The sequence below is a fragment of the Neovison vison genome, chromosome 13, assembly GCF_020171115.1.
Source record: "Neovison vison isolate M4711 chromosome 13, ASM_NN_V1, whole genome shotgun sequence".
In the NCBI taxonomy this organism is placed as follows: Eukaryota; Metazoa; Chordata; class Mammalia; order Carnivora; family Mustelidae; genus Neogale; species Neogale vison.
Window position 1 is genome coordinate 146,267,395 of NC_058103.1, and position 26,086 is coordinate 146,293,480.

Sequence of the window (26,086 nt, forward strand, 5' to 3'; positions counted from 1 at the left end):
CTGATCATGTCTTCTGTATTTCACTTGCGTATAACCAGTTATTAAAGATGTCTTGGAGAAATCCAGAATTGCATAGGAAAGTAAAAAAAAAAGCCTTACTGATCCCACCTAATACCGAACAGTCCTTAGAATTAATAAGGAATTCCTGCCCTTCTGCCTCACCTGTATCTCTCACCATGTAATTTCAACCTGTTCCAGCATTTTCTGATAGAGGCTGCCTGTTATTTCTAAAAATATATATTACTGGAATTTGAAACCAGCACACCCAAAGGGCAAATGCAGGCCCAGAATTCAGGTTGTGCCCATGAAGCGTCAAGCTGGCCAAAAAGGAGGATTTAAATATGCCCCAGTGAAGACCTGAAACACATACCCAATGGAAGCTTCCCTGAGTTCTAGAGCCGAGGGCTGGGTTCTGGTTCTCCTCACCTGTGACGGGGGTGACAACAACGCTGAGTGGTCCCGACCTCGTAGCGCCATGGTGAGCATCAAAGGAGGGAGCCCATGTTTATGCAGGACGGCTGTGTAGAAAGTCGGTAACTGGTAATTATCCGCAGTCACTGGGAGACTAGAAGTAGGGGTTAGGCCAGTTGGTCACAAAGACCAGTCTGACGGGCGGTGACTGTTTCACTCCATTAAGAATCACCTGGGCGATCGCCTTGGAAATAATTCTTGGGTCCCAGCCCTGGAGATGCAGACTCAAAAATCCGGGGCATGGAGCCAGGAATCTGCATTTGGACACATTTCACAAGTCACTTCCGGTATGTAGCCACAGTTAGCCGCCACTGGGGACATCAGCGACCTGCTCCAGCTATGCTGTCACCGGATGACGTGGGTCCCCTCATCCTCCTGCTGGGAATCCTCCCCCTCAGTCCCCTCTGTGCTCTGGAGAGCCAGCTGAAAGGCCATGTCCCTTTATCTTGGCTGGACTAGAAATATCCAGTTCCCAATTCATAGCCACTATGTAACCGGAGTTCACCGAAATCCCACCCTGCCTGGCCACGGGGATAGTGAGGGCCCTACTGCAGGAGTCAGGGGAGCGGGGCCTGGTGTGAGGACCCCGTCGGCTCTCACCTGACACACGGTCCCCTTTTCAGCCAGCCTGCTGTCACCTGAGAACTGGGATCGCTCAAGTCCCTTCCTAAACTCAGCGGTGTGGAACCACTGTGAGCACGGACTTTGTGTTCAGAGAGCCCAGCATTTGCTAAGGAGGAGGATGCAGGACAAGTTTGTTTTCATTTTTTTTTTATCCCCAAACACAGAATCTTAAGTGACAGCCCTGGCTTTCCGTTTGCTGCACGAGCGCCACCTGCCGTTCGCAAGAGCAGGTGAAGTGTGTGTTTGGTGAACTCCGATTAGGAAACCTGGGCTCGGGGACCTGGGAGGCGCCGTCCACGCCACCCTTGTTTGAGACCTCAGAGATCCTCGGACTCCTGATGTCTTGCTGTCACACCGACCTCGTCCACCGAGGAGAGAAAGAGGCAGCTTTGCCCCCGGAGCCCAGAGAACTAACATCCTGCAGCCAGACACACTGGAGGGGGTTGGTGGGTCAGGGGGAACCGTCGCCCCATGTGTGCGGGGCTGCCCGGGCTCAGGTGCCCCCCTATGTTGTTACGAGACCTACTCACCGAAGGACAGTGCCTTCCTTTAAACCAGTGTCACCTTTTTCTCCTGCCAAGGCTTGAGGGCGATGAGCCTTCTCAGCACTGGGACGAAGGCCGCCGGCTTCCTTGACGCCGAGGCGGAGCAGGGAGGGCTGGCCTGGCTCCGCAGGCACCGCACGGGAGTCCATGCTGCTGGTAAATCTCCCCTAGTTGAGTCCTGAGAACCGCTTGCCAGAGACGCGTCCCCTCCCGCTGGCTTCTCACCCCCGTAGCGCGCCGGCCCTCTAGCCAGAGCCGCCCGAGGCCCAGCAGCCAGCGCCCGCTTGCCGTAGTCAGCAGAGCCTCGCCCTCGCTAGAGAAACCCACGTTCATGATGTGCTGAACCGCTGAAAGCGGGGGACAGGTCCCCGGAAAAGACATGCTTCTAGTGGACTTAGCCTCGTGCCCTCAGCACCAGCGGCTGCCTGCTCGTCCTGGAAATGTGTATGGTCAGACTCAGCAGAACTCTGGTTGAATTCCTCATTTGGAACTTTGTTATGAAGACTCTGGGTTGTGAATTTGTCCAGGGAGGAGTGACCAGACAGGAGTGTGAGAGGGAAGAGATGTTGTCCCAGAAGATGACCCTCAGAGAAGCCCTCCCGTGACTCGTTTGGCTCGTCCCGCTAGACACCCTTCTAGGTAATGGGGCCCCAGCGTGAGCAAGACAGAAAACTTTCCTGCCCTTGTGGGGCTTAAAGAAAAGGGAAGGGAAGCTTTCATGGACCGGTTTCTGGTAAAATCAATGCTTCATTCCTAAGGAAGTGCTCAACAATCTGGCATTTTAGAATCTGCCAATAATAGCATGATCCAAATACCAGCGTTTCCTTTCAGATTGGGTATAAGAGTCTGTGTTTTAGACCTCACAGCACTTCCCAAAAATAGAATGATGTTTGCAAAGCAGCGCGCCAGCAAGTACGTGTCAAAAATAGATTACACACTAGGCGGGTTGCCTGGGGGGCTCAGTCGGTTGAGTGTCTGACTCTTGATTTCAGGTCATGATCTCAGGGTCATGGGGTCAAGCCCCATATTGGGCTCCACACTCAGTGGGGAGACTGCTTAGATTTTCTCTCTCCCCCTCTCTCTGCCCCTCCCCCCATCTCTCTATTGAGATAAATTAAGGCTTTAAATAAAATACAATATTATACACTAGGCATATGGTACTGAAGAAGTCCTCATCTATTGGGGAGGGAGAGGTCAGGGACCTGGGGTCCAGGCCAGGGGAGGGGGCAGGGGCCCCTTCGAGGACAGTAGAGAAGTTACCAGATCTCCCACGTGTAGTCCTGCTTCTGGCTGAGTGGGTGTGGGAGCAGCGCTGAGTCTTCACATAGTGTTTTTAAGCAGGCTTTCCTGCTGCAAAGAAAGCCAGGCCCCATGTTCCTGGCCAAATGGTGTGTATATTCTCTCTTGCTTTGAATGGGCAAACTCTAGAATGTGGATGCATTTATGACCAGAGCAAGGGCTGTCATTCATGAAGTCCTTCTATAGACTTGTCCCTTCATCAGATCTGTGTTTACTGTGGAGGAGCTGTATAACCGTTTTAACAATCAATAATTTTGTATCAGAGCCAAGCGAAGAGGGCGAATCTGCTGAGTTTAGACAAAACTATGTGAGCAGATCTCCAGCCTGGGAAACAGCTCGGCTTTTCCACCAGTGGGCTGTGAAGCGGACCAAATGGCTTGCCCGTGGCATCTTGGGGACTATTGATTGTTTTTTATTGCTAATTTTTTTCTACCCGAGAAACGAGGGTGTGCAGCTGACCCTTTCACTTAGTAATCGCATTCCTATAAAAGTACATCCTAAGGGAAAATATTCTGGTCATGCAGAGAGCTGGTTAGTGGACCTTCCCTACCTTTGTCTGGGCTCCATGCCCCATCCTGCCCCACAGCCTAGCTAGGCTACAGTGAAGGATTCTGGGCCCGCTCCCCAGTACAGAGATGGTTTCCTTTGGCCTGCTCTCTCAAGGCACACTCTGTCCTGGAGCCCTCGTGCCTGGGTCTCTTAGGTGCAGAGGCTCCGCTGTCCTTCCTCCCAGAACCCACACTGTTCCAGGCTGCTCTTGGTTTTGTCCCCACTACAGTATGATTCTCTTGTAGGGCCAAGCTAGAGATACCCAGATCATATCCAGTATGACAGACGGCCGTAAATTATGATCCACAAAGTACAATGGCAAACAAGGAAGATTTTTTTTTTTTAAATCAAGAAAATATGTGACATGACAATGTATGTATTAAAAATAGGGAGGGGGCGCCTGGGTGACTCTGTCAGTTAAGCGTCCGACTCGTGATCTCAGCTCAGGGCTTGATCCCAGGGTCGTGAGTTCAAGTCCTGAATGGGGCTCTACACTGGGCGCTGGGCTCTACTACTTAAATATAATAATAAAATAATAATACGGGGGAAAATGTGAGGAAGGCAACTATGTGAGACTGTAGTTGTAGTTATGGTAGGGTGGAGGAAACGGGAAGTCCTGCTTTCATGGATATAGACTTTCCCATTTGTAAGATGGGAAAGTTCCAGAGATCTATTACACAACAACGTGACTATACTTACCGCTGCGGAACTGTCTACTTAAAAATGGCTAAGAAGGTAAACCCTGTATGTTTTTTACCACCACGATTAAAAATTTTTTTAAAAAAAGACTGTAGGTGGGCAAAGCCTGGAAGAGAAATTCCCCTCCCCACATAAAAACCGTTTTCTTACGTTGGTGTGGTAGCACTCTGGGGAAGTACTTATTCTACCATGATTCTGCGGTTCCGTTAGCATATCACTTTCAAGGTGGGTTTTAGTACTGCCTACACCCACCCCCTGGAACTTCATCACCTGCCGTAATTTGCAGCACGCCTGCCCTCTTGTCCCTTTCTGCACTGTTGGAGTCAAGGGCACCCAATCTCACAGAACCTCTCTCCCTCTGCCACCCTTCGTGTCTTCTCGAAGACCCCAGAAACGCGGTTTTGGCCACTTTCATGGCCTTTCAGCACTCTGAGATCTTACTCACTTGAGTCAGGAGATGTGAAGGCTTTTGGGTGTTAGGTACGTTGTTTCCCCGGCTCACTCTCCTCTGACTTCAGTTCCTTTTCATCAATGCTTGGTCCAATCATGGTGCAAAGTACAAGTTGGGAATTCGAGCTTTCTCTGAGCAGCCCCTCAGCGGTAGAAGCAGATGCCCAGCTCTTCCTTACCCTAGTGGATTGCCCTGCACGCGACTGTAGATGCCCATCTCATTTGGACCCTCTTGTAAGTGATTTAAAAATCCCATCTCCTGGGGCACCTGGGTGGCTCCGTCGGTGGAGGCCCCGACTCTTGGTTTTGGCTCAGGTCATGATCTCAGGGCCATGAGACTGAGCCCCCTGTGGGGCTCCGCACTCAGCAGGGAGTCTGCTTGGGATTTCTTCTCTGTTCCCTTTATACCTTATGCACACTCCAATCTCCCAGAACCTGAATTATTTCAAAGCAAATCCCAGCCATTGTATCATTTTATGCAGAAAGATGTCATTTGTTTGCACTAAAAGACACTAAGGACTTTTTCTTAAATTTAAGAAAATATTAAAATATATTTTAAATATATTTTTCTTAAATATAGGCATGATACCATTATCATACTGAGAAATGAACGATTCCCTTGTATCCCATTTCTACTCAAGGTTCAGATTTCCTTGACTCTTTCACAGAAGTTTTTAACAGTTGGCTTATTTAAGTCAGGACCCACGTAATGCCTGTGCCTTGCCTTTGTTGAGCTGTCTCAGAAGTTTCTTTGAGTCTCTAGATTCCCCTCCCTCATTTCCTTCCGTATGTTGTTGGTATTAAAGAGATCAGAACCTTTTTTAAAAAATATATGGAATGAATGTATTTATAGGGCATTACTCTTTTTTTTTTTAAGATTTTATTTATTTATTTGACAGAGAGAAATCACAAGTAGACGGAGAGGCAGGCAGAGAGAGAGAGAGGGAAGCAGGCTCCCTGCTGAGCAGAGAGCCCGATGCGGGACTCGATCCCAGGACCCTGAGATCATGACCTGAGCCGAAGGCAGCGGCTCAACCCACTGAGCCACCCAGGCGCCCCATATAGGGCATTACTCTTGATTGGGTTTTATTAAGCCAATGCAAAATGAAGTTTCAGTTCCGTACTTCTATACCCAAAGGTGGTGACAGGCTCTCCATATGCTGAGTGGTAAAGCAGAGAAGCTAGGAAGCCGTGCCGGCCAGCACTGGTGGAGGGAGACAATGGTTGCAGTGTCCTCATCCTGGTGGTCCTTGAGCCCTGGGCCCCTGGGGGTCTGCAGAGCCTTTCAGGGAGCGTATAACCAGCCCCCACCCCAGCTTCCTTCCCTCTGCATCCCCTCCATACGCAGGACATACTAACCAAAGCTAGGAAGTCAGCCAAGGCAGAAACGGCCACGGGCCAAAGAAAGCTGGGATGATGAGACTGTTGTCCTCAGAGACCGTTGGCTCTCTAAGGAAGGGGCAGCCTGGGTCCAAGGTCAGAGGAGGGGCTGCCGGCAGAGGAAACAGGTTTTGATTCATGGATCAAAAGGTGGGTGACTTCCCACCTCCCTCCTTGGTCAGACCACCAGGCAAGTGTCCAGTTCCCTGTTTTAGGCGGGGTCCTGCCCCCAGTGATCTGGCCCATCCTTTCTGTTTCTGCAGTGTTTGGGGAGACCCTGGTGCATTTATAGAGTGGCCTTTTGACCTTGATGGCAGTCTTAGCCTTAGCCCACAGGTTAGGAGCATGTCACAGACCATGGAAGCCACAGACCGCTTCACTTTTAACCTCCCACTATCTCTTGGTTTTTTAACCACAGTATTACAGGAAATGTTTGCCATTCCAAAACTGAAATGTGGAAGCCTTGGGGAAATGACTTTAGAAACTCCCTGGATTTTTCAAAAATACCTGTGAACCACCTAGTCCTCTCCTTGGCCATCTGGGATATGAAACTGACGGGTGCTGTGCGGGAATGGTGACACCCAGATTCGTTCCCAGGGTGGGAACAGGCCTCGAGACTCAGACGTCTGCAAGGCGGGGGTTATCGTGGACTCGGTGGCAGCTGTGTTTGGGTTCACAGGCAGAGAAGAGAGTGCTGAGCGGGAAGGGCCGAGCCAGGCGGCGAGAGTTAGCACATCGCTTGTTGGCTCACCTGCCATGTGGCCAAGGAAATCTGCTCTGCCGGCGCGTAGAGAAGGTTGCCCCTTACTGCCTCGGTGTGACCCGGAGTCAGTCCCTTGATCTCTCTGAGTCCATGGTGGTCTCCTAATCTAGAGTGGGGATGATCATACCTGCCCAGTGCCGCTGCTGCGGGGTCAGGCAGGCCAAGTCATGCTGACTGCGCACACTACCTCTAGCGGCAAAAAGATGTCAGAAGCGACCCCAGCAGCCATGCCCAGAAGGAGGGGATCACCGTCTACTTCGCCTTCCATTTACTTGCCCCTTGAATGTTTTAAGGCTAATCAGAAGAGCTCAAGTGGGGCGCCTGGGTGGCCCAGTCAGTTCAGCGTCTGCCTTCAGCTCAGGTCTTGATCCCAGCGTCCTGGGATCGAGTCCCGAATTGGGTTCCCTGCTCTGCAGCGGAGTCTGCTTCTCCCCCTCCCCCTGCTCATGCGATCTCTCTCGCTCACTTCCTTTCAAATAAATACATAAAGAATCTTTAAAAAAAAAAAAAAAAAAGACCTCAAATGGTATGATTTCCCTTTGCTTCTCAAACAGCAACGGAAGAAGTTTTTAGGTTTTTCCCTGCACGGTGCCTCTCCACAGCTACCCTCCCCTTACACACACCAGTTATTCAGCCTGGGAAAGCCTTCCTGCCGAATAGAGGTGTTCGGATGTCAGTCCTGGCAGGTTCCGTGACAAAGAGAAGGCCACGAGGCTGGACGAGGGTGCTGGGACCGTCTCCCCCCAAAGCCAGTGCCCCCAGATGGCTTTCTCATGGGGGGCTCACATTCTGCCAGGCTGTTCCATCAGTCTCTCTATGGAGAGTTTGAGTCCACGGCGGGCAGAGAGCCGTGTCCCGGGGTCAGGAACCAGTGCTGCCACCTTGTCCAGGGTAGAAGTGCTGCAAGAACCTTCTCTGGGGCGGGGGCACCGGTGCATCCCTCCAGGCGCCGTCCCTCACGCTGGCTGCCGTTCTTTCAGGGCCCAGGAGACCTTCATGCAGTGGGACCAGTGCCGACGCTTCTACAACTTCCTCATGGCGGACAACATGAAGAAGATCATCCTCTCGCACAGGTACCTCGCCTTGCGTGCCCCCCCCCGGGAGACGGTGCCTCTCTGAGCTTCTTTTCCAGTCTCTGAAAGCTAGAAATCTGGTCCCTCCAGAAAAACGCAATGAAGGCAGCTGCAGCTTCTCTGCTGGTTGCTTCGTAACTTGCTTAGGAACAAACTCATCCCAAGCGGCCAGAACCACCAAACCATGTCCTGCCTTCGAGATGCCCCATATAGCCAAGACGAGAAACCCTTCTACATCGCTCTTGCCCAAACTGGTGCAATCCTGAGGGTGGCTTGGCATGGCCGAGGAATCCTGCTCCTTGGGCTGCTCGTGTGCTGAAGGATCGCGCATCCTCACCCTCTGTGGGCTCGAGGGGCTCTGACCAGCAGCCACGTGACAGCGGTCTAGCCGCGAGGCACCACATGGTGTCCACGATGCCCTGTTTACCATGTTCCCCGTGTTCTTCTTGCCTCAGTCCCGCTCAGAATCCTTTGGTCGGGTAGCCCCTGGCCACTGCTTAGAACATGCCTGGCGTGCTGTAGAAGTCAGGAAATATTAGCGGTGGCTTTATTGTTATGACTGTTATTATGGAGAGAATCCCTCCCTCTTCCGCCACGCCTGCATTCCCGCTGCTGGACTGGGCCACGTGGAAGCCCCTGTGCCCTCTGGCCTCGCCCACACCACTGGGGCCTTGCCCAGAACACCCTTCCCATCGTGTCCACCAAGACTCCAGGTCCGTCTCAGGTCTCCTCCATGAGGCCAACTCCTCCATCCCCAAGTTGTTGTTCTGTCGCTACCCCGGTGTGAATCCTGTGTCCTGATCTACAGTGTAGAGCACTGGAGGGCTTGGGCTGGTTCTGATTTCCCCCAGAGCCTGGCACATCATGGGGTCAATACAATTTCAGGTGGGGGGTTGATGTCATCCTGGGAAAGGCAATCTGACTGAATCATCAGCTGCTTATTCTCTTTATTTCAATGGTTAAAAGAAAATAGGGTACCGCCTCTCCCAGCCAAGCACCCCAGACTGGGCTTCCTGTGGGCGGGGCTCACGGGGAGTCTGGGTGAGGCTGGCGCTCGCAGGCCCCTCCGGCTACCAAGCTGCTGGGCCCTTGTCACTGGGTGGGTGGGTGGAGGACAGAAGGAGACTTCTGTCCCTGGGCTGACTGGATGTAAGCTGTCCTAACTCAGCTCTTGGTGTTCAGGCCCTGAGGCAGGTGTGGCTCAGCAGAGGTTCAGGAACGGCTGTGGGTTTGCCAAGGTTCCAGAAGGGACAAAGCCAAGCTCTGACACCAAATATGGGTCCTTTTTCAGCCTGTCCACACCTCTGGAATGGGAAGCAGCTCCTCCCAGGGAACGTTTGTTTTGCTACAGGGCCCAGTCTTGCCCTGTAATCAATTAGTCCAGAAGGTTCATCATGTAATTATTAACAGAACGAGACAGTCCTCTGAATGTGCTCTAGGTGCATTTACATTTTTAAAAATTTACTACAGAAAGCCCAACATCTAGAAATTTTAGGTCCACTTTAAACTGTGAATTCTCAACTGTGGGTATATGATCTTCCGAATAATCTTTGCGGGGTAAAATGCTAAGGGAGTGTGTTCCTCTGTGAGCGAGGTTGTGAGTAGATACCAGAACATTTAGTTTCCATGATGACCTTTCTCACCTGGTAGGGCCAGACCACAAAGTCAGCCCTCCGTCAGCTGTGTGCCTGAGATGTTGCAGGACTAAAAGTCTGCTTGTGCACATTTCGTGATCTCTGCCTTTATTATCATCCTCTCAAGACGGATCTTTTTCTTAAGAGAATTGATGATGGTTCTGAGTATACGTAAGCTTTTTAGCGGACACGTTGGAGAGCCGTTGACTTGTGCCAACGCTGGATGGGTTTTTACTGCTGTCTTCCTTGCTGAGTGACAGAAACAGTTCCTAAAGAAAAACGGGCAGTGTCAGCACTGGTATAAAGACAGACCCCCCACAACCATAGAAGGAGCCCCCCCCACAGTTTGACTGACCACCTCCTAATCACTGCAGAACCCATCCTAAGACCTCCCCTGCTACAAAGGATTTGTAATACAGTCGACCTTTGAACAATTCGGGTTTGACCTGTGTGTTTCTACCTATATGTGGATTTTTCTCAGGCCAGTGCCGTAAATGTATTTTTTTTTCCTCAGTAACGTTTTCTTTTCTCTAGCTTACTTTATTGTAGGAATACAGCATGTAATGCAGATAACATACAAAATATGTGTTAATTGACTATGTTATGGGCAAGGCTTTGGGTCAACAGTAGGATATTAGTAGTTAGGTTTGGGGGGAGTCAGAAGCTCTATATGGGTTTTGGCTGCCATAAGTTGGCACCCCACTCCTCATTGTGCAAGGGTCAACTGTATTCACCTAGGCTCTAACCTGGTCTCTGTCTAGATGCCCCTGAGAAGGAAAATAAGATCTTGGCCATCATCTTTTGGCAGTTATTCAAAAGTCAACATTGCAATCTCATCCTCTGGGACGTACCGAAGGCGGAAGGGATCTAGTCCTAACTTGCCCCATATGCCTTCTCAAAGACGCTCCTGGCTTGCCTCGGGGCCAGGAAGCAGGCTTTGCTATTGGTGCTCATCACCCATTCTTTAAAATATTTTTTCAGCTTTACTGAGGTGTAATTGACAAAATTGTCTGATGTTTCAAGTGTCCACTGTGATGATTTGGCTCACGTTCTGCTCCTTATTCTGTCTGCTGCTGTGTCTCATTCTAGGCAAGCTCTTTTTGGAGACCATGTTAAGAAACCCCAGAGCCTGGAGGACACGGACTTGAGCCGCCTCTACACAGCCACGTCCCTGATGCAGATTGATGACAACGTGATGAGGTGTGTGCGTGCTTGGGGACAGGTGCCCGGCGGGAGGCTGCAGGCCAGCCGGCCCAGCACGAGGGCTTTCTTCGCCCACTTTAGTGTAAAGGGGTTTTTTGTTTGTTTGTTTGTTTGCTCTTAAAGATTTATTTATTGAGAGAGAGACAGAGCACAAGGGGGAGAAGCAAAGGGAGATGGAGAGAGAAACTCAAGCAGACTCCTTGCTGAGCGTGGAGCCCAACGTGGGGCTTGATCCCATGAACCATGAGATCCTGACCTTAGCCAAAACCAAGAGTCTGTCGCTTAACCGAGTGTGCCACCCAGGTGCCCCAGGGCTTTTTTTATTCTTTGAATAAAAGAATGTATGTGTTTAAAAACTGAAGATCACACAGAAAAATCCAGATTTCTAGTTGCTCTTAGAAAACAAGGAGAAGATGTCCCGCTCACTCTGCACTCCTGTGTGGCATAACTGAGCTGGAACTGGGGAGCTGGGGTGCATACACCCTGCTGTTCGTGGTCCTTACCCTACCTGCCGTGCCTGGACCCTGGGGCAGGGATTAATTGCCACATAATTTGCATTAACAGGAAAAGGAAATATTTCTTGTAACCATCCATGTCTCTATCAAAAGTAAAAAAAAAAACAAAAAAATAGACCAAGAGAGCTGTCTTTGCGGGAAAACAGAGCCTCTTTCTTTGTGAGCAAGAAACCTCCCCTCCCGGTGTCTTAGGCGAACCGCGCCCACTTTGTTCCTTCACCCTTCACCTACCTGCCCCCTGCAGGCACCCGAGGCTCAGAACCCAACAATGTCCTCTTTCCTGGTACACATACTTTCTGATTGAGCTTACTGAGCTTAGCCTTAGCTGGAAAAAGCAATTGTTGATCTCTGACCTCACTGTTCTCTTTAAAAACCTCATCCCTGGGGTGCCTGGGTGACTCATTCAGTTAAGTGTCTACCTTCGTCTCAGGTCATGATCCCAAGGTCCTGGGATCGAGTCCCGCATGCAGTTCACCTGCTCCCCCCACCCTCTGCGCCTGCCGCTCTGCCTCCTTGTGTACTGTCTTTTCTCTTTCAAATAAATAAATAAAACCTTAAAAAAAAAACAAAAAAACTCATCCAATGACCATTTGATACCTTCAGACGTGGTCTAAAGCAAGCTAGGGTTCATCTAGTAGATAAGTGGATACTGACCTGAGGGGACTTATCTTCCTTATGGCATTTTAGTAGCTTTCTTACACCAGATAGCCTTGATATGTGCCTGTTAACATTTACACAGAGGAGACAGAAACCAGAAAATCACTGGTACGCTGAGAAGGTGAGAATGGATTCTGCCCACCTTCCCTGGATCGTGTGTCATTTTATTGTGGCATCTAATGAGAAAGAAACCAAACAGTGAAATTCCATTCATCTTCTGAATTGATGTGAGCCCCAAAGCGAAGGTTCTTCAACTCTCCCTTAAGCTCTCCCTTTTGAACTGTGCTGGATTGTCACAGTTTCCATGAACATGACCAGTTGGTCAGCCCCCTCATTATCCCGTCCCCAGGAGGACTGAAGGACTGGAGTGCTTCCCCGGCCCGCTGAGACCACAAAGGGACTGCTTGCACGAGGACAGGTGCCCCAGAGATGACCACTGCTCTCGGCCTCTCCCCCTCAAGTGGGTCCTCACAGTGTGGCCTGTGCCCCTGGGGCCTTCCCAGGCGGAGATGCCTGCACAGCCCGGCAGTGGAAGATAGCCGCAGCTTCCGGGGAGGCACGGTCTCGTGAAGACCCCAGTCAGAATAGAACAAAACCGCCAGTCAGAAACCAGAGGCCCTAATATGCGTCAGAAAGAGGTTTCCAGAGATCCTCCGGCCTGGGATTGAGTCAGCCTACTGGTGTCAGAGCACAGGGCAGAGGCCAGCTGCTGGACTTCCGCACAGGAACAGGGAAAGTTCCGTTAAACGTCTCTGACTGCAGCTCCATGGGTGGGCAGAACTGCTGACTTTGGATCTCTGTCTCACACCCATTACCTGAGACATGTTCCTTTCCAGTTCCCGGTGGTCAGGGTTCCTCTGCAGGGAAAACTTCTGTTGAAGAGAAAGTTCTTGTAAATGCCTTTGCATGTCAGTTTCCTAGTGTCTGCAGTGACATCTGGTTTTATCCCGACTCCAAGGGTATAACACCTGCTAATAAGTAGTGTGGCCAGCCCCTCCAGAGCGATGACTGGGCCAGGCACTGCGCTGGCAGCACTTGAATGTCCTCATCTCAAGGCCATTAAGGAAGGCACCGTCTCTAGCTCCACGGTAGAGGTAGAGGGAGAAGGTTAGAGTTTGCCTGAGGTCACAGAGCCTGTCGGGGGCAGAGTCAGCTCAGCGTCCGGTCTTGTGACAAGGATTCCTTTGTCTTCCTTTGCGTGTGTGTGTCGCAGGAAGTTCCACGGCTATAACTCCCTGAAGGAATATTACGAGGAGGAGAGCTGCATGCGGTACCTGCACCGGGTGAGTCGGGGCGGGACCGGAGCGAGCAGCCTCCCCCGAATCGGTGGCCCCGCCTCCAGCTTCGCGCACGCGCAGTGAGCACCCTCCCCAGCAGCCTTGGTGGGAGCTCGTCCAGAATCGGGCTTGGACCCCTGAGGCTGTTGGCTTGGGTTTGGCTTCTGACCCAAACTCTGCTCCTCGGGGACCCCCGTGTTTTAATCCCAGAGCTGCCCCTCGGTGCAGCGTGGGACCAGTCTGCTCCTGCCTGTGCGGAAAAGCCCTTGACCTTACCGCAACACCCATTGGTCCCTCCGTCTTCCTTTAACAGTGAGATCTTGCCGGCTTCCTGCCATGGCTCCTCGTAGATCTGTGTAGGTGTCCTGCTAGCTCGGACCCTTGCTTTGGCCCCTGTGCCTTTCTTTAGTGTGACGGCTAGAACTAAACTCAAGGTTCCTGCCGTGATCTGATGATTGCAGGGGAAAACAGATGTTTTTCTGTATCCCAATGAGGAGGAGCAGGTGTGTTGACAAGGTCGCCTGGCTTAGACGAATGCAGTTTTCAGCAGCTGCAGTAAACGTGGGGTGGATTCAGTGACATCCGTGGCCAGCCTCGAACTTGCCATGTTTTCCACCTGCACCACCACCAGACCAGACTCTCATCATTCTGTCTCTGGACAGTTGCTCCTTTTACTCAAACACAGGATTCCCATTTGGCCCCATCAGTGTCCACCTGCTGGTTTGGCCTACTGCTCACCCAGCGGAAGCAGGTGACTGTGAATTACAGCTCTGCCATCTGTCATATTAGCCACCACATGCCCCCCCCCCCATCAGTTAGCATCATCCCCCAGGCTTTGGGTGCCTTCCTTTAAGCCACTGCAGACCCGTTGAGCTGCCCAGAGCCCCTGTTAGAGACCTCCGGCTGAGCACAACCAGCTGCTGTACCCCCGGAGCCTGACTGTTCAGTAGTGTCCGAGCGCCACCCCCCATCAGTCCATCTGCACTCAAAGGAAAAAGCCTCTCTTACTAAAATGGATGTTGAATGCTTCCCAGTATCCACCAGCCTCCTCCTGGTTCTCCCCTTCAGATTCTTCTAGAAAATCTCCCTTGTCTGGAGAGGAGCACACTCCCATCTTTCCTCCCCCACACTATAAAGGAATGAATGGATACATAACTCTTTATAAGGTCATTTTGCTGAAAAGGTAGGCTAACGAGATACCGTGAGGATCATCAGAAATATTTTGCCAGGGAGCCCCACTGAGCCCTGCCCTCACTCCCTCAGAGCAAGTGGGTGACCTAGAACACCAGGGGCTTTTCTCCTGCGCCCACCTGCCAGGCTGCCAGATCACATGGTTAGGATTCGTGCTGCTGCCCGGGGAAGACGGGGCACCCTCAGTCCCCGTCTCTGCTCAGCAGACTCTGAGCAGTGGCCCTCTTCCCTTTGCTTCAGAGACATGGGCGGTAGTGCATTTGATCCTGGACTCAATGGCATCTGAAATAGGATCGATTGTTTATTTCTGCCTTATTTTCTTGTTGCAGATCTATGTGCCTCTCATGCTGGTTAACGCAGCTGATGACCCCTTGGTGCACGAAAGCCTCCTAACCATCCCCAAATCGCTCTCAGGTAAGTGCTCCCTCAGCCACTCAGCACATTGCCCTGGTAAATTCTGTCACCTTTACCCTGCTGTCACCCCCTGAAGACCAGCCTCCACAGGGAAGGGCATACCGTAGCAGAGTTCTCATTCAGCCGGACCTGATAGTCCTGGGGCTGTGAGGGGGCCTGGGCAGAGCCTTCTCATGTCCTGTCCTGGTTGCAGAGATGACCGCCACTTATATTCACAGCCAAGAGGGCTTTGGGGGGGCTCCCTGGTGTTCTCTGAAGTTATCGTGTCAGGTTTAGGCTTCCATTAAGTCTGAAAGTTGGACTTAAAGAGATATTTTGACTTAAAATCCGACACGAAAAGCAAAACAGAAAAGCCAGTTCTGTTACCTCTTGAGACAGACAGCCTCTCCATCTGGTTTGAGGATAAAAATATAAGCAACTGAGAAAGCAAAGAACATTGCTCTCGGAAATGTTGTGCTTCAAGCCGGGTGGGGTGGGTGGGGGAGGAGGGGAGGGTGGGCAGCAGAGGGAAACACTTGGGAATTCCAAGGGCACCTTGCACTGAGATGCAGATCCCACCCTCTGTAGCCCTCTGCGGTCCTGTTCCTCTGGTAAATAGTGTGGGGCACTCATTCTCCCCAACCCCAAGCTAGAGGAGTACGTAATACGGCGGGCGGGGCTCAGGACCTGCTCGGACTGGTTGTTGCATGTGATGCAGGTGTGCTGGGTGATAAAAGCCGGCCCTCCGGTCAACCCGCTAGCAAGCCAAGCCGTAGGCTTCCTGCGTGAAAGCCAGCCGCTCGGTTTCCTTCTGGTGTCCAAAGCGACACTGTAGCTCTCATGCTGTCACAGAGAATTTATGAAATAACTGAAAGGGAAGAATAAGGGGGATCAGACAAGAAAAGGGCCCTGCAGAGCCAGAACCATGCAGGCCAGGAGGCTCGGGCCCCTGTCAGTCCGTCCCCTGGAAAGACAGATGTGTCCGGTGCTCCCCAGCCACCAGCCACAAGCAGCTGCCCACTTGGCCTCCCCCCTCCCCCCCCAGCGGTCTTTCCCAGCATCTGGGGACGGAGCCACACACAGACTCCTGGGTATCAGGTAGTCAGGCCCCAGGGTAGCGGCGCTCAGCAGGGCCATTCCGTAGGTCTCAAGCATCTTTAACACAACTTGCAGCTTTAAGTGCTGGACTCCACTGACTTAACCTTGTTCTCTAGTAAATAATGGCATAAACTCGAGGAATCCCTGCTCAAAGCCTGGCCCCCACCCGTAGCACCTAGCATGGGCATCATCTGGGAGCTTCTCAGATGTGCAAAATCTCAGCTCCTCCTCCGGCCTCAGTGAAATCTGAGAAACGTCTCACTATCATTGAAATCAGCCTGTCAGGTCAGCTTTAGCGGCGCCAGTGCCTGGACTTGCTCGCGCTCGCTCACTCTCTCTCTAATCTACCTCCAAGTTTGAGAACCACTTAGATTTCAGAGTATTTCTTTTTTTTTTTTTTTTAAGATTTTATTTATTTATTTGACAGACAGAGATCACAAGTAGGCAGAGAGGCAGGCTCCCTGTTGAGCAGAGAGCCCGATGCGGGGCTCAATCCCAGGACCCTGAGATCATGACCTGAGCTGAAGGCAGAGGCTTAACCCACTGAGCCACCCAGGTGCCCCAAATTTCAGAGTATTTCTTAAGCTGGTGCCTATTCCTCGCCCAAGCCAAGCCGCCACTCCAGCACCTGCTAGATCCCACTGCCCTGCCCAGCCTACCTAATCCCTCCCGCCCCACGCCCGATCTGGTGAACGAGGCCGAATGAGTGGAAGTCAGGTGCCTTCCTGCTGACCTTCACCTGTGGGGACAAGCCTGGGCCACCCCGGCCTGCTCGCTCTGGCCCCTCCGGCCTTGGAGGTACCCAGTCACCGACTCACTCCGCTGCCTTCCTCCCTCCCCGCCCGCAGAGAAACGGGAGAACGTCATGTTTGTGCTGCCTCTGCACGGGGGCCACCTGGGCTTCTTTGAGGGCTCCGTGCTGTTCCCCGAGCCCCTGACGTGGATGGATAAGCTGGTGGTAGAGTACGCCAACGCCATTTGCCAGTGGGAGCGGAACAAGTCCCAGTGCTCGGACACGGAGCAGATGGAGGCCGAGCTGGAGTGAGGCCTCCCGGACTCCGGCGCGGTCCAGCCGCCTCCCCTGGAACCCGCGTCCCTCACCGACGGATTCCGGTCCCCCATCTCCCCGCGGTGACCTGGATCTGACCTCACGCCATCAGCGGGGACAACCCCCCCCCCCAGGCATACCTGTGCCGGAGTAGGCTGCCGTCCCTGGAAGCTCCAGGCTATTTTTATGCTTAGTTACTGGTTTTCTCCATTGCGTTGTTATCCGTGGTGACAAGCGACAGGGTTCTCACCTCCTGTCCACTTTCAGCATTTGATTGCTTTTAAGCCAATTACATCTAGTTTCCCTATTAAAAATGTGTCTGAACAGCAGTTTTGCTTTGCCAATCAAAAAGGCTTGTCCCCAAGAGCAGTGAAGGATGTATGCTATTTTGTGGTGGTCGTGTGTGTCCTTACGTAGACCCTGGTGAGCCCTCGCCCAACGAGCCGATGCCTAAGAGGCCGGTCCGCTTGGGGGCGTCAGCACCTGGGCCTCCTGCCACGGCCGTGTGGCTCCTCCTCACGTGGCCTAGAAAGTTCCGTAGAGTCAGGGGCCAGGTTCCTCCCTACAATCGTCTAAGTCTCCTCGTACCTTTGCCAACCATGAGAGTTACCTGGGGCACTTGTTAAAAATTCAGCCTCCCAGGCCCCTCCCCTGGGAGAGGCCGATTCAGTGGGTCTGGGAAGGGGTCTGGAGATTTTCATTTTTTACAAGTGCCCCCCCCCGCCCCGTGATCCTCATCACCGGGCAAATTCGGGAAACACTGTTCTGCTGCAGGGCCTTTCCATGAGAAGCATCTGGGTAGCTCATTTTATGGAAACGTGGAGGTAGACAGGTCTCTTAGCTCCCAGGGGCCTCCCGAGCAGCAGCCCCTGTTCCGTCTAGCTGCCCTGGAGTGGCCGCCGCAGGGTGATGTCTCTGGAGACGGCCCAGTGGGGAGGGAAGAGTTTGGGTAACGCCGGACTCTGCTTTTCCCTGGCTGTATGACCCTGGACAGGTGTCTCTGAACTTTCGTTCCTTCACCAAACGGGGGACTTGGGCCAGGTGGATGGCCGAGCCCACAGCCATTTCGAAAGATCTATAACAAACTCAGCTTACTGAGGTTCAAGAGACCATCCCTCCAGGGAAGCCTGGGAGTAACTCTCCTGTCTACACCTGTGGATGTCATCATTTGCCTTTTTTTTTTCCATGTCTCTCATTTTCATAGAAAGAGGTGTTTGGGGTTTTCTTTTGTTGTTGTTGTTGTTTTTAAACATTCAATGGTAATTTTACTTTTTTAACCCAAGTCTTTCTAGCTCTGGCTTTTGATAACCAAATAATTCGAAAGCTGGGTCTGAGTTTGGAGAAAGATCTTTCCAGCCATAAAGGGTGTTATTTTGAAACCGGATTTTTAATTTAATAGCCCATATTTATAGTCTGTTGGATAGATCTTTCCAAAGTGTATCTTTTCAAACGAAAATGTTATTTGAGGTTTCAAGTACTCCTTTCCTCCAGTCCTGCAGGACTTGGATATCTACAGCCCCTGCACTTTGAAAAATCAGCAGTTGCTATCTGGAACTAAACGGAACTACGAGTGAAATTGCCTGGATACACTTTTTTTTTTTTTTTTTTAAATATCCTTGCTTCATCTCCTTTGCTCCAGGACAGATAGGATTATAACTAGTGGGTCTGTGTGGATGTTTCAGGGGTAAAAGGGAGCCACCTGAGGGCCTGGGGGGCACCCATCGCGGCCGCAGGTGGATGTGATTGGGTGCCGGGCCACGTGACTATGACGGTCGGTATCCTGAAGTTGTTTTCTGACAATCGCCAGATCATCCTAATCAATACCATCGAGAACAGCCACCGTCTCAAAAGGTTGAGACTTTGTGGCCCCCATCATTGCTTTGTTGTAATTTCTCAAACACACCAGTTTCGTCATTGTGACTTTCCCGTGCCCCCAAATGTTATTTTCCTAGTGCATTTTCTTTCCATGTTTTTTTAGCACAAATGGGCACTTTATCATCTACCCCCTCAATTTGGAAGCTGGTCCCCTCCCCTCCCTTGCTTTTCCCTCCACCCAACAGCACAGCTGTAATCTAGAAGAGTCTCCTGTTGCCATGGACCATTTGTGAAAGTAGGGAAACGAAGCAATAAATGAATGAGCCCGAAGCACCGTCCCAGGAAGCAAGAGGGGCCTTTGCCATTGCCTTAGGTCACATCTCTCGACCTGTTCTAACAGAGCTGTGGCCAGGTACCAGCTCCATCCAGGAAGAGAAAAGACAGTCCTGTTGTCGCTCCCCGGGGGGCGGGTGGGGGACCAGAAGTCCCTGGAGCCCAGTGGTGGTGGTGATGATGATGCAGGAGAGGCCGGGCCTGGGGCCTGACCTTTGTCGCCCCACGACCGGAATTTACCCCACAGGACTGTGGGGGCCGCTTCCCAGCTGAAATCTTTCTAGTGTGTGACTCTGAATGGCACTCACATTCCATTTTGGCTCACATGAAATCAACTGAAGTCCTTTGTTCCGGCTTCAGGCTCTCAGGCATGGAAATGAGAATGTGACCATGGCTTTCTTACAGGAAAATTCTTGTTTGTCCCTGAATGAGAGCCCAGAGGCATTGAATTGACCAGAGTTGCAGACCCGCTTCATAAACAAGGGAGCAGCATTTTATATGTAGGTCAGCTTTTTCCTTCCTCCAGCTTTCTTGGCTTTTCTTCCTGAAGTCATTCATTTCGGATAATGGGAGCGCTCTTCTTGCTCTGAAGGTCCTCTTTGGCCTAACACAAGGCCGAATTTTCAAAGAGCGTTTGAATATTTTAAAAATCGGAATAAAGATAGAAGTGGCCGTAGACCTAGACAACCCTATCGAATCCTGTCGCAGGGGTAACCATTAAACACCAAGGAGGAAAAGCACCCACATTGCCTCCAGCTGCGCTCCCTGCCTCTCTAAGACAATTTGAATGAGTGACAGGTCCCAGCCAAATTAAGATGATCTAGAAAATGCTGTCACATCTCCTTGATAGGTTTTGTTAGGAGGAAGTTTACCAGACTTCAGGAAAAACTCTTCTCTTCCCTGTGGCGATTCTTGAGCAAAAGAAAGCAGGAGGCTGTTCGTTGCCACTAGATTCTTTTAACCTCTCTGCAGCATTATACGCTTGCAGGGGACTTTGTGACGCGCTGTGGGAGGGGAAATATGCCCGAAAGAGGAGCGTTTCCTATCTTTGACCCTGTGTTAGGGAGTCAGGGTCCAAGACACCTGGGTTCTCCTCCCAGCTGGCTCTAATCCCCGTTGGACTGAGGGCAATCCCTTCACCTCTCTGAGCCCCAGTGCCCTCACCTTAGACCATCCGGAAGACCATCTACTTACACATCGTTTGCCTAAGCATTTCCACCTGCCTTCTGCAGCCCTAGCAAGTGACCGCGGCTTCATCAAGGCCCCAGCCTCATCTTGGGGGGCCTTAGAGAGAGGGAGCCCCTGCATCAAGCCTTTACCAGTGAACACCCTTGATATGACCCAAAACCCTGTGTCTTTCACTGGCTTCTCTTTAGAATCCCCATTGTCCTCTCAATATCCTTGCTGTCCCCCTTGTGACTGGGACAGGTGCCGACCATCGGAACAAGGCGAATGTCCCCCACCTTCCGTGGGACTCGGGCAGAGCACTGAGATCCACAGTCCTGTTTCCCAGGGCAGAAAGCCTTCCTGCTCCGGCTTTCATTCTGAAGCCACAGTCTTCATTAAAGCCAAGCCTTCTGGGTAGCTGAGCCTGGATGCCTGGCATCTGAATTGAGAGCTCCCTTTGTAACTGTGTGACTTGAGAATCCCCTCTGCCGGCCCCCGAGAAACAATGCGTGTGTTCTTGTTTGTGTTTGCCGGGCAAGCAGATGTCTGAGATGTGAGGGGCTTTTCTTTTCCTGTGCCATCGATCGTTAGAGCCCAAGTAAAGATTCCCTGCAATGTCACATCCAAAGAACTCCGGGTTTTGCCCTCCAGGCGCTTCTCGCCACAGCAGCCCGAACAGCATCATCTGGCATTCCCGGTGCCCAGAAAGTCTCCCCTTGCCCCTGGAGCCTCCTCTGGGGTTCCAGCGCTACTGTGGCACCGGAATCCAAATTCTTGTGCTGTGACAGCTGGGAGCAAAGCCACAGGAAAGCCAGAGTCTCTCTTCATGTGGCCTGTGTGCTCCTCGCTATGTCAGTCACCCCCAGCCCCGACAGTACGTGCGATTCAGAACCGGCCGAATGTCTCGTCCCCCGATGCCTCTCTCCCTTCTGGGCCTCGCTCTGTTTCCAGAGCCACTTTGGATTCCATGGAGGCCTCAAAAAGCTGTGAAATGTGGCCGGTCTGTGGCATTTACAGGCTGAGCAGTGGAGGAAAAGGTTTTTTTCCCTCTGTTATCTAAGCAGAAGGAAGGACCCCCTTCTTCAAAAGCTAGGATTGCTTGTGCCAAACTGTACTCGGAGCTAAGGGAAGGGGAGCGGGTCCCTGCTGGCAGTGAGAACGGGAAGGCCATCCAGAACAAACGATGCTCCCTCTCGCCCCTCTCACTGCCCGCAGCCCGGGCACCCCCGCCCCCTCCCCAAGTGGCCCTGGGAAGCAGCAGGCTGCAGACTCTGGCTCGCCAGCCATGCTTAGCCTCCCAGACAGTAGACAGCTGCCCCTTCTGGAAGAGTCAGCCTGCCCCGGCCCACCTGAACTGTTTCTCCTGGCATGTATGTGGAGAAAGCATCTGTGTATCTATCGAACACGCTGGAATCCATTTCTAACCAGTGGGCAAATCTGCCTTGACTCTGCTCGATTAGCAATGAAATCGAGAACCTACCTTCTCCCCATTCTGGTCCCCACTAGCCAAGAAATCTGTTGCCATAAACTGGGGACAGTCCACTTCTAGCGTCTACAGAGAGACCCTTCATCTCCCAAGGCCTGCTTCTTCCCGACCACCCATGTAGCGGACCCCCTCAGTCCCCGCGCCAGCCGCTTCTCTCCCAGACCGTTCCCGGGGACTTGGTCCATCCCAGGGGTAGGACTTGGCTTTTGTCTGGCGTTTGTTTTGGCCTCTTCCTTTTTCCTAAAGCACAAGTCTGCGTAGAGTCCTATCAGATGCTCTCCACACCAGTCCCGGACGACCTGGGTCTCTCCCACTGCCTCAGGGAGACCTTCACTACACCTGAGCTCCTGACTTCTGTCACTACAGCTGCCTTAGCCACACCAGGGCCGGGGGGCGGCATGGGGGGACGGTTCCATCTCTCCAGTTCCCCGGTCGGACTCGCTCAGCCACGTTCTTCTGTTGGCAGATCTGCTTCCAGATTGATTTTTGAGAACCATCACTCACATTCCTCATTTTTGTTTTTTTGTTTGGTTTGGGTTGATTTGGTTTAGTTTTCTGAAATGTCCGACGCTGCCCTAAAAACCATGTCTTTTTGAGTTTGTGTTCTGAAAGCCTCTGTGCCGCCGGATTTTAGGGTGGGGAATACAGGATCCTCCAGCACATGGGGCATTCAAGATTTGCAACTAGCAATGCAATTTTTTCTAAATATGAGGATATTTACCTTTATTAAGAAATTATACTAAACAACGGTGTCCTTGATCATTTTCTGTTCTCATATGACTTTTGGCTCTATTTTGATTCTGTGTGGTGGTAAACGAAGATCATTACAAACAAGAACTGTAATTTTGTTATCTTTGATTCAATGGAATTTCTTTACTTAAATAAAAGGCTAAAAATGTGGTGTGGCTGTGTGTCTGTCCTTTGTCCTGTGGGAGTTTCTGTGTAAAAGGATTCTTCCTGTGCCTTCACCAAGCGTGAGCTTGAAGGAAGCAGGCAAAACCTTCAAGTTCTTATCACAAGAGATTATATCCCAGCCTTGCAAGCAATGACCAGAAAAATGACCAGCTGGCGAGTCCTCACACACCCAAGCTCTCCGGCCCCAAAGCCAGGGCGTGAGATTCCAGCCCTGGAATCATCCACTCTCTAGACAAAGTAAACCCTATAGATGAAATGTGAGGGGAGATGGAAATGGTAACTGCCATGCATGATTTGCATGCTTTTTCTAAGAATGTTCTAGAATGTTCTTTGAAAAGACTGAGTGAACATCACCTAAATTAAGGTCCTGTTGGGTTGGGGGCACCTGGGTAGCTCAGTCAGTAAAGTGTCTGCCTTTGGCTCAGGTCATGATCTTAGGGTCCTGGGATTGAGCCCCATGTTGGGCTCCCTGCTCAGCAGGAAGCCTGCTTCTCCCTCCCCCTCTGTCCCTCCCCACTGCCCCCCAACTCGTGCTCACTCTTGCTCTCTCCCCTCTCTCAAATAAATAATAAAAAGATTATATTGGGGGGCGCCTGGGTGGCTCAGTGGGTTGGGACTGCCTTCGGCTCGGGTCATGATCCCAAGGTTCTGGGATCGAGCCCCGCATTGGGCTCTCAGCTCAGCAGGGAGCCTGCTTCTCCCCTCTCTCTCTGCCTGCCTCTCTGCCTACTTGTGATTTTGGTCTGTCAAATAAATAAATAAAATCTTTAAAAAAAAAAAAGAAATAAAGATTATATTGGGTTGGAAAAAAACTTATCCTGGGTTGGTTAATTGATGGTGGTGGTTTCTTCTCCTTTGCATCTGACTGAATCCAAGCTGAGGTCTTCCATTCCCACCAGGAGAGTTCTACTAGTCCATATGCTCTCCTACCCAAGAGCTTTGCACTCAGTTTTCTTCCCTCCTTGGCTAGGCAAAACCTCTGACAAGTGAGGGGAAGTACGGACTGTTGGTTTTGGAGGATGTGTCGTAACATGACCTAAGAATGCCCACTATCAAATTTCACAGATGCCCTCTCTAGGAAGCAAGCTTCCTCCACTTCCTTTCCCCCACGAAACAGCCAGATCCTTTTGATGCAAGAAAACCAACATAAACAATACTACCTGTGAAGAATACCGTAAGGAAGAGATCTCAGGTCCAGGATGTGGGGTTGGTTGATGCCAGCAGCTTGCCAAGGTGGTCGGCACATTAGTTGAGCCTCTCCTGAGGCAACCCTATTGATCTGTGCTCAGGAACATTCACCTACAGTCAGTCGCCATCCCAACGGTGCTGTATTTTATTGTACCTTTCATCAGGAGGCCCCTCTGCTCTAGCCCTCCGGGGGAGCACTTTCCCATGGAAAGGACCAAACACCTAACTGGATGGCTGTCACAGGTATGATAGCCTTTCTCCCCATTTCCCTCTTGGGGATCCCCCTTTGAGGGGAGTTACCTGTATCCACGTGATTGGGAAGACAATACAGGCAGTTTGGCCTTGAACTACGAATTGCTCCCCCAAAGGGGTTAAGATAAAACCCCCTCTCCTCGCGACTCTGTGCATCCAGAAACTTCCTTCTGATTCATGCTCTCCGCCCCCATTTAGAATTGCCCAGCATCTGTACTGAAAACAGTTCGGTTTCCTCTTAAAGTTCCTCCTTTATCTGATGACGGTTGGTGAAACGGATCTGGGATAAATGAAGTTGTAATTTCACTGTTCCCCTTCGCCTTCCTACCCACACCTCCCACAGCCGCAGAAAGAAACATCTGATATAAAGCATGAGTAGTGATAGGGCCAAATGGATTTGGAGCCAGAGTTGTTGGTCAATGTCCATTTCTAGCCACATCAACATTCTCTTATCCTGAGCAAGATTTAACCTCAGGAGTTTGGGGGGGGGGTGGTTTACTTGTAAGATGGGAATAATTCTAAGAATGCCTATCTCTGGAAACAGAGGATCAAATACAAGAATATTCTTCAAAGTGAGAGTGTTATTTTAGGCAGTGGTTTTGGCTTCATCTGCTTGGTTCTCACTCATAAATCACTTCCGGGGAGTGTAGAAACCAGAAGAAAAGAATGTGCAGCTTCCACTGAGGGTCTCAACTGCTGGGCCCACGGGAGAAGCTGAGTTGGGCCTGGATATGGTTTTCAAAAACATTCCTGGGCTTGGCAGTGCTGACCAGCCACACAGAAGCATCATCGGACCCCAGTCCCAATCCTTTCCTTCCTTAATATGATCACCTTTCAGAAATTGAGCATACCTGCCCACACATTCCCTGCCTGAAGGTGGGACAGCTTCTGGGCACAGCCCCCAGAATCAGCTGCTGCCTTTCCACAGGGGCTTTTACAGCCCTGCTTCTCTGCCCTCTCGGCTCGGGAAAAAAGAGCCAAGTGCAAAGTTGGCTTTTATATCCTTAGACATTAAAACCGGCCCGAGTGGCTTCCTCCAAATCCTCGCTGCCTCCGTATGTCAACACACAGGACTTGCAGCAGTGCCTAGTTGGGCCACCTGGGAAGCTTGGAAATTTCTTGATCCCCAGACCACATCCCGGACCAACACATCAGTGTCTGGGGATGGGGTCCGGGCCTCATTGTTTTAAAGCTCCCCAGGAAATTCCAGGGACACCTGGGTGGCTCAGTGGGTTAAGCCTCTGCCTTCAGCTCAGGTCATGATCCCGGGGTCCTGGGATCGGGCCTCGCATCAGGCTCTCTGCTCAGCAGGAAGCCTGCTTCCCCCACTCTCTGTCTGCCTCTCTGCCTACTTGTGATCTCTATCTGTCAAATAAATAAATAAAATCTTTTAAAAAATAAATAAATAAATAAATTCCAGCCTGCAGGGATCTCGTTAAACTGAAGATTCGAATTTAGCAGATCAGAGGAGGGGCCTAAGATTCTGCACCGTTAGCAAGCTCCGAAGAGGGACAGACCCACCGTCCTGGGACACCCCCCCCCACTGTTAGTCGTGAGGTTCCTGGGGATCCTGTGAGCTGCTTTCTCTACTCTGCCCTGCCAGAGCCACACCTACTGTGGGACGTGGGATTGAAAGATGGTCCAGTTCACCCCTCAGAAGACTCTTCGGCTCTTTTCCTGACTGTCTTAGGACCCACCTTCCCTCTTCCAAGGAGCTCTGCAGACCACCAGGTGGCCTCAGAGTCCTCCGGCACCCCTTAGGGTAAACGAGAGAGACTGAGCAGTGTGGGGAGTCTCTTTCAAGGCTTTCTGAAGCCGGTGGCCCGTTTCCCTACTGAGACCTCCACCCACACCCTCACAAATGGCCTCCATCTACTGACTGACAACATTCTGCAAAAGTCCACGTGAGGATGGCCAAAATGCATCATTGTGACTTTGCAAACCCTCACTTCTGTGTGGCAGACTCGGAGCCTCATCCCAGATGTCTTCAGAAAGAAAGCCATTCCAGGCAGCAAATGGCTGGCATGAAATTCACGTTTCGTTGTCCCCCTTCCCATACTT

The 26,086-nt window shown here is 51.4% G+C and overlaps 1 protein-coding gene across 1 annotated transcript in view; it reads left to right on the forward strand.

Annotated features, from left to right (window-relative positions):
- Positions 1 to 22,570, forward strand: part of ABHD2 (abhydrolase domain containing 2, acylglycerol lipase) — a 99,457-nt gene extending 76,887 nt beyond the window's left edge. The window contains exons 7-11 of the mRNA XM_044231690.1: positions 7,761 to 7,853; positions 10,577 to 10,687; positions 13,076 to 13,145; positions 14,660 to 14,744; positions 16,670 to 22,570. Coding sequence (XP_044087625.1) covers positions 7,761 to 7,853; positions 10,577 to 10,687; positions 13,076 to 13,145; positions 14,660 to 14,744; positions 16,670 to 16,866 — 556 coding nt within the window. The 3' untranslated portion in view covers positions 16,867 to 22,570. The remainder of the gene's footprint in view (positions 1 to 7,760; positions 7,854 to 10,576; positions 10,688 to 13,075; positions 13,146 to 14,659; positions 14,745 to 16,669) is intronic.
- Positions 22,571 to 26,086: the final 3,516 nt, after the last annotated feature.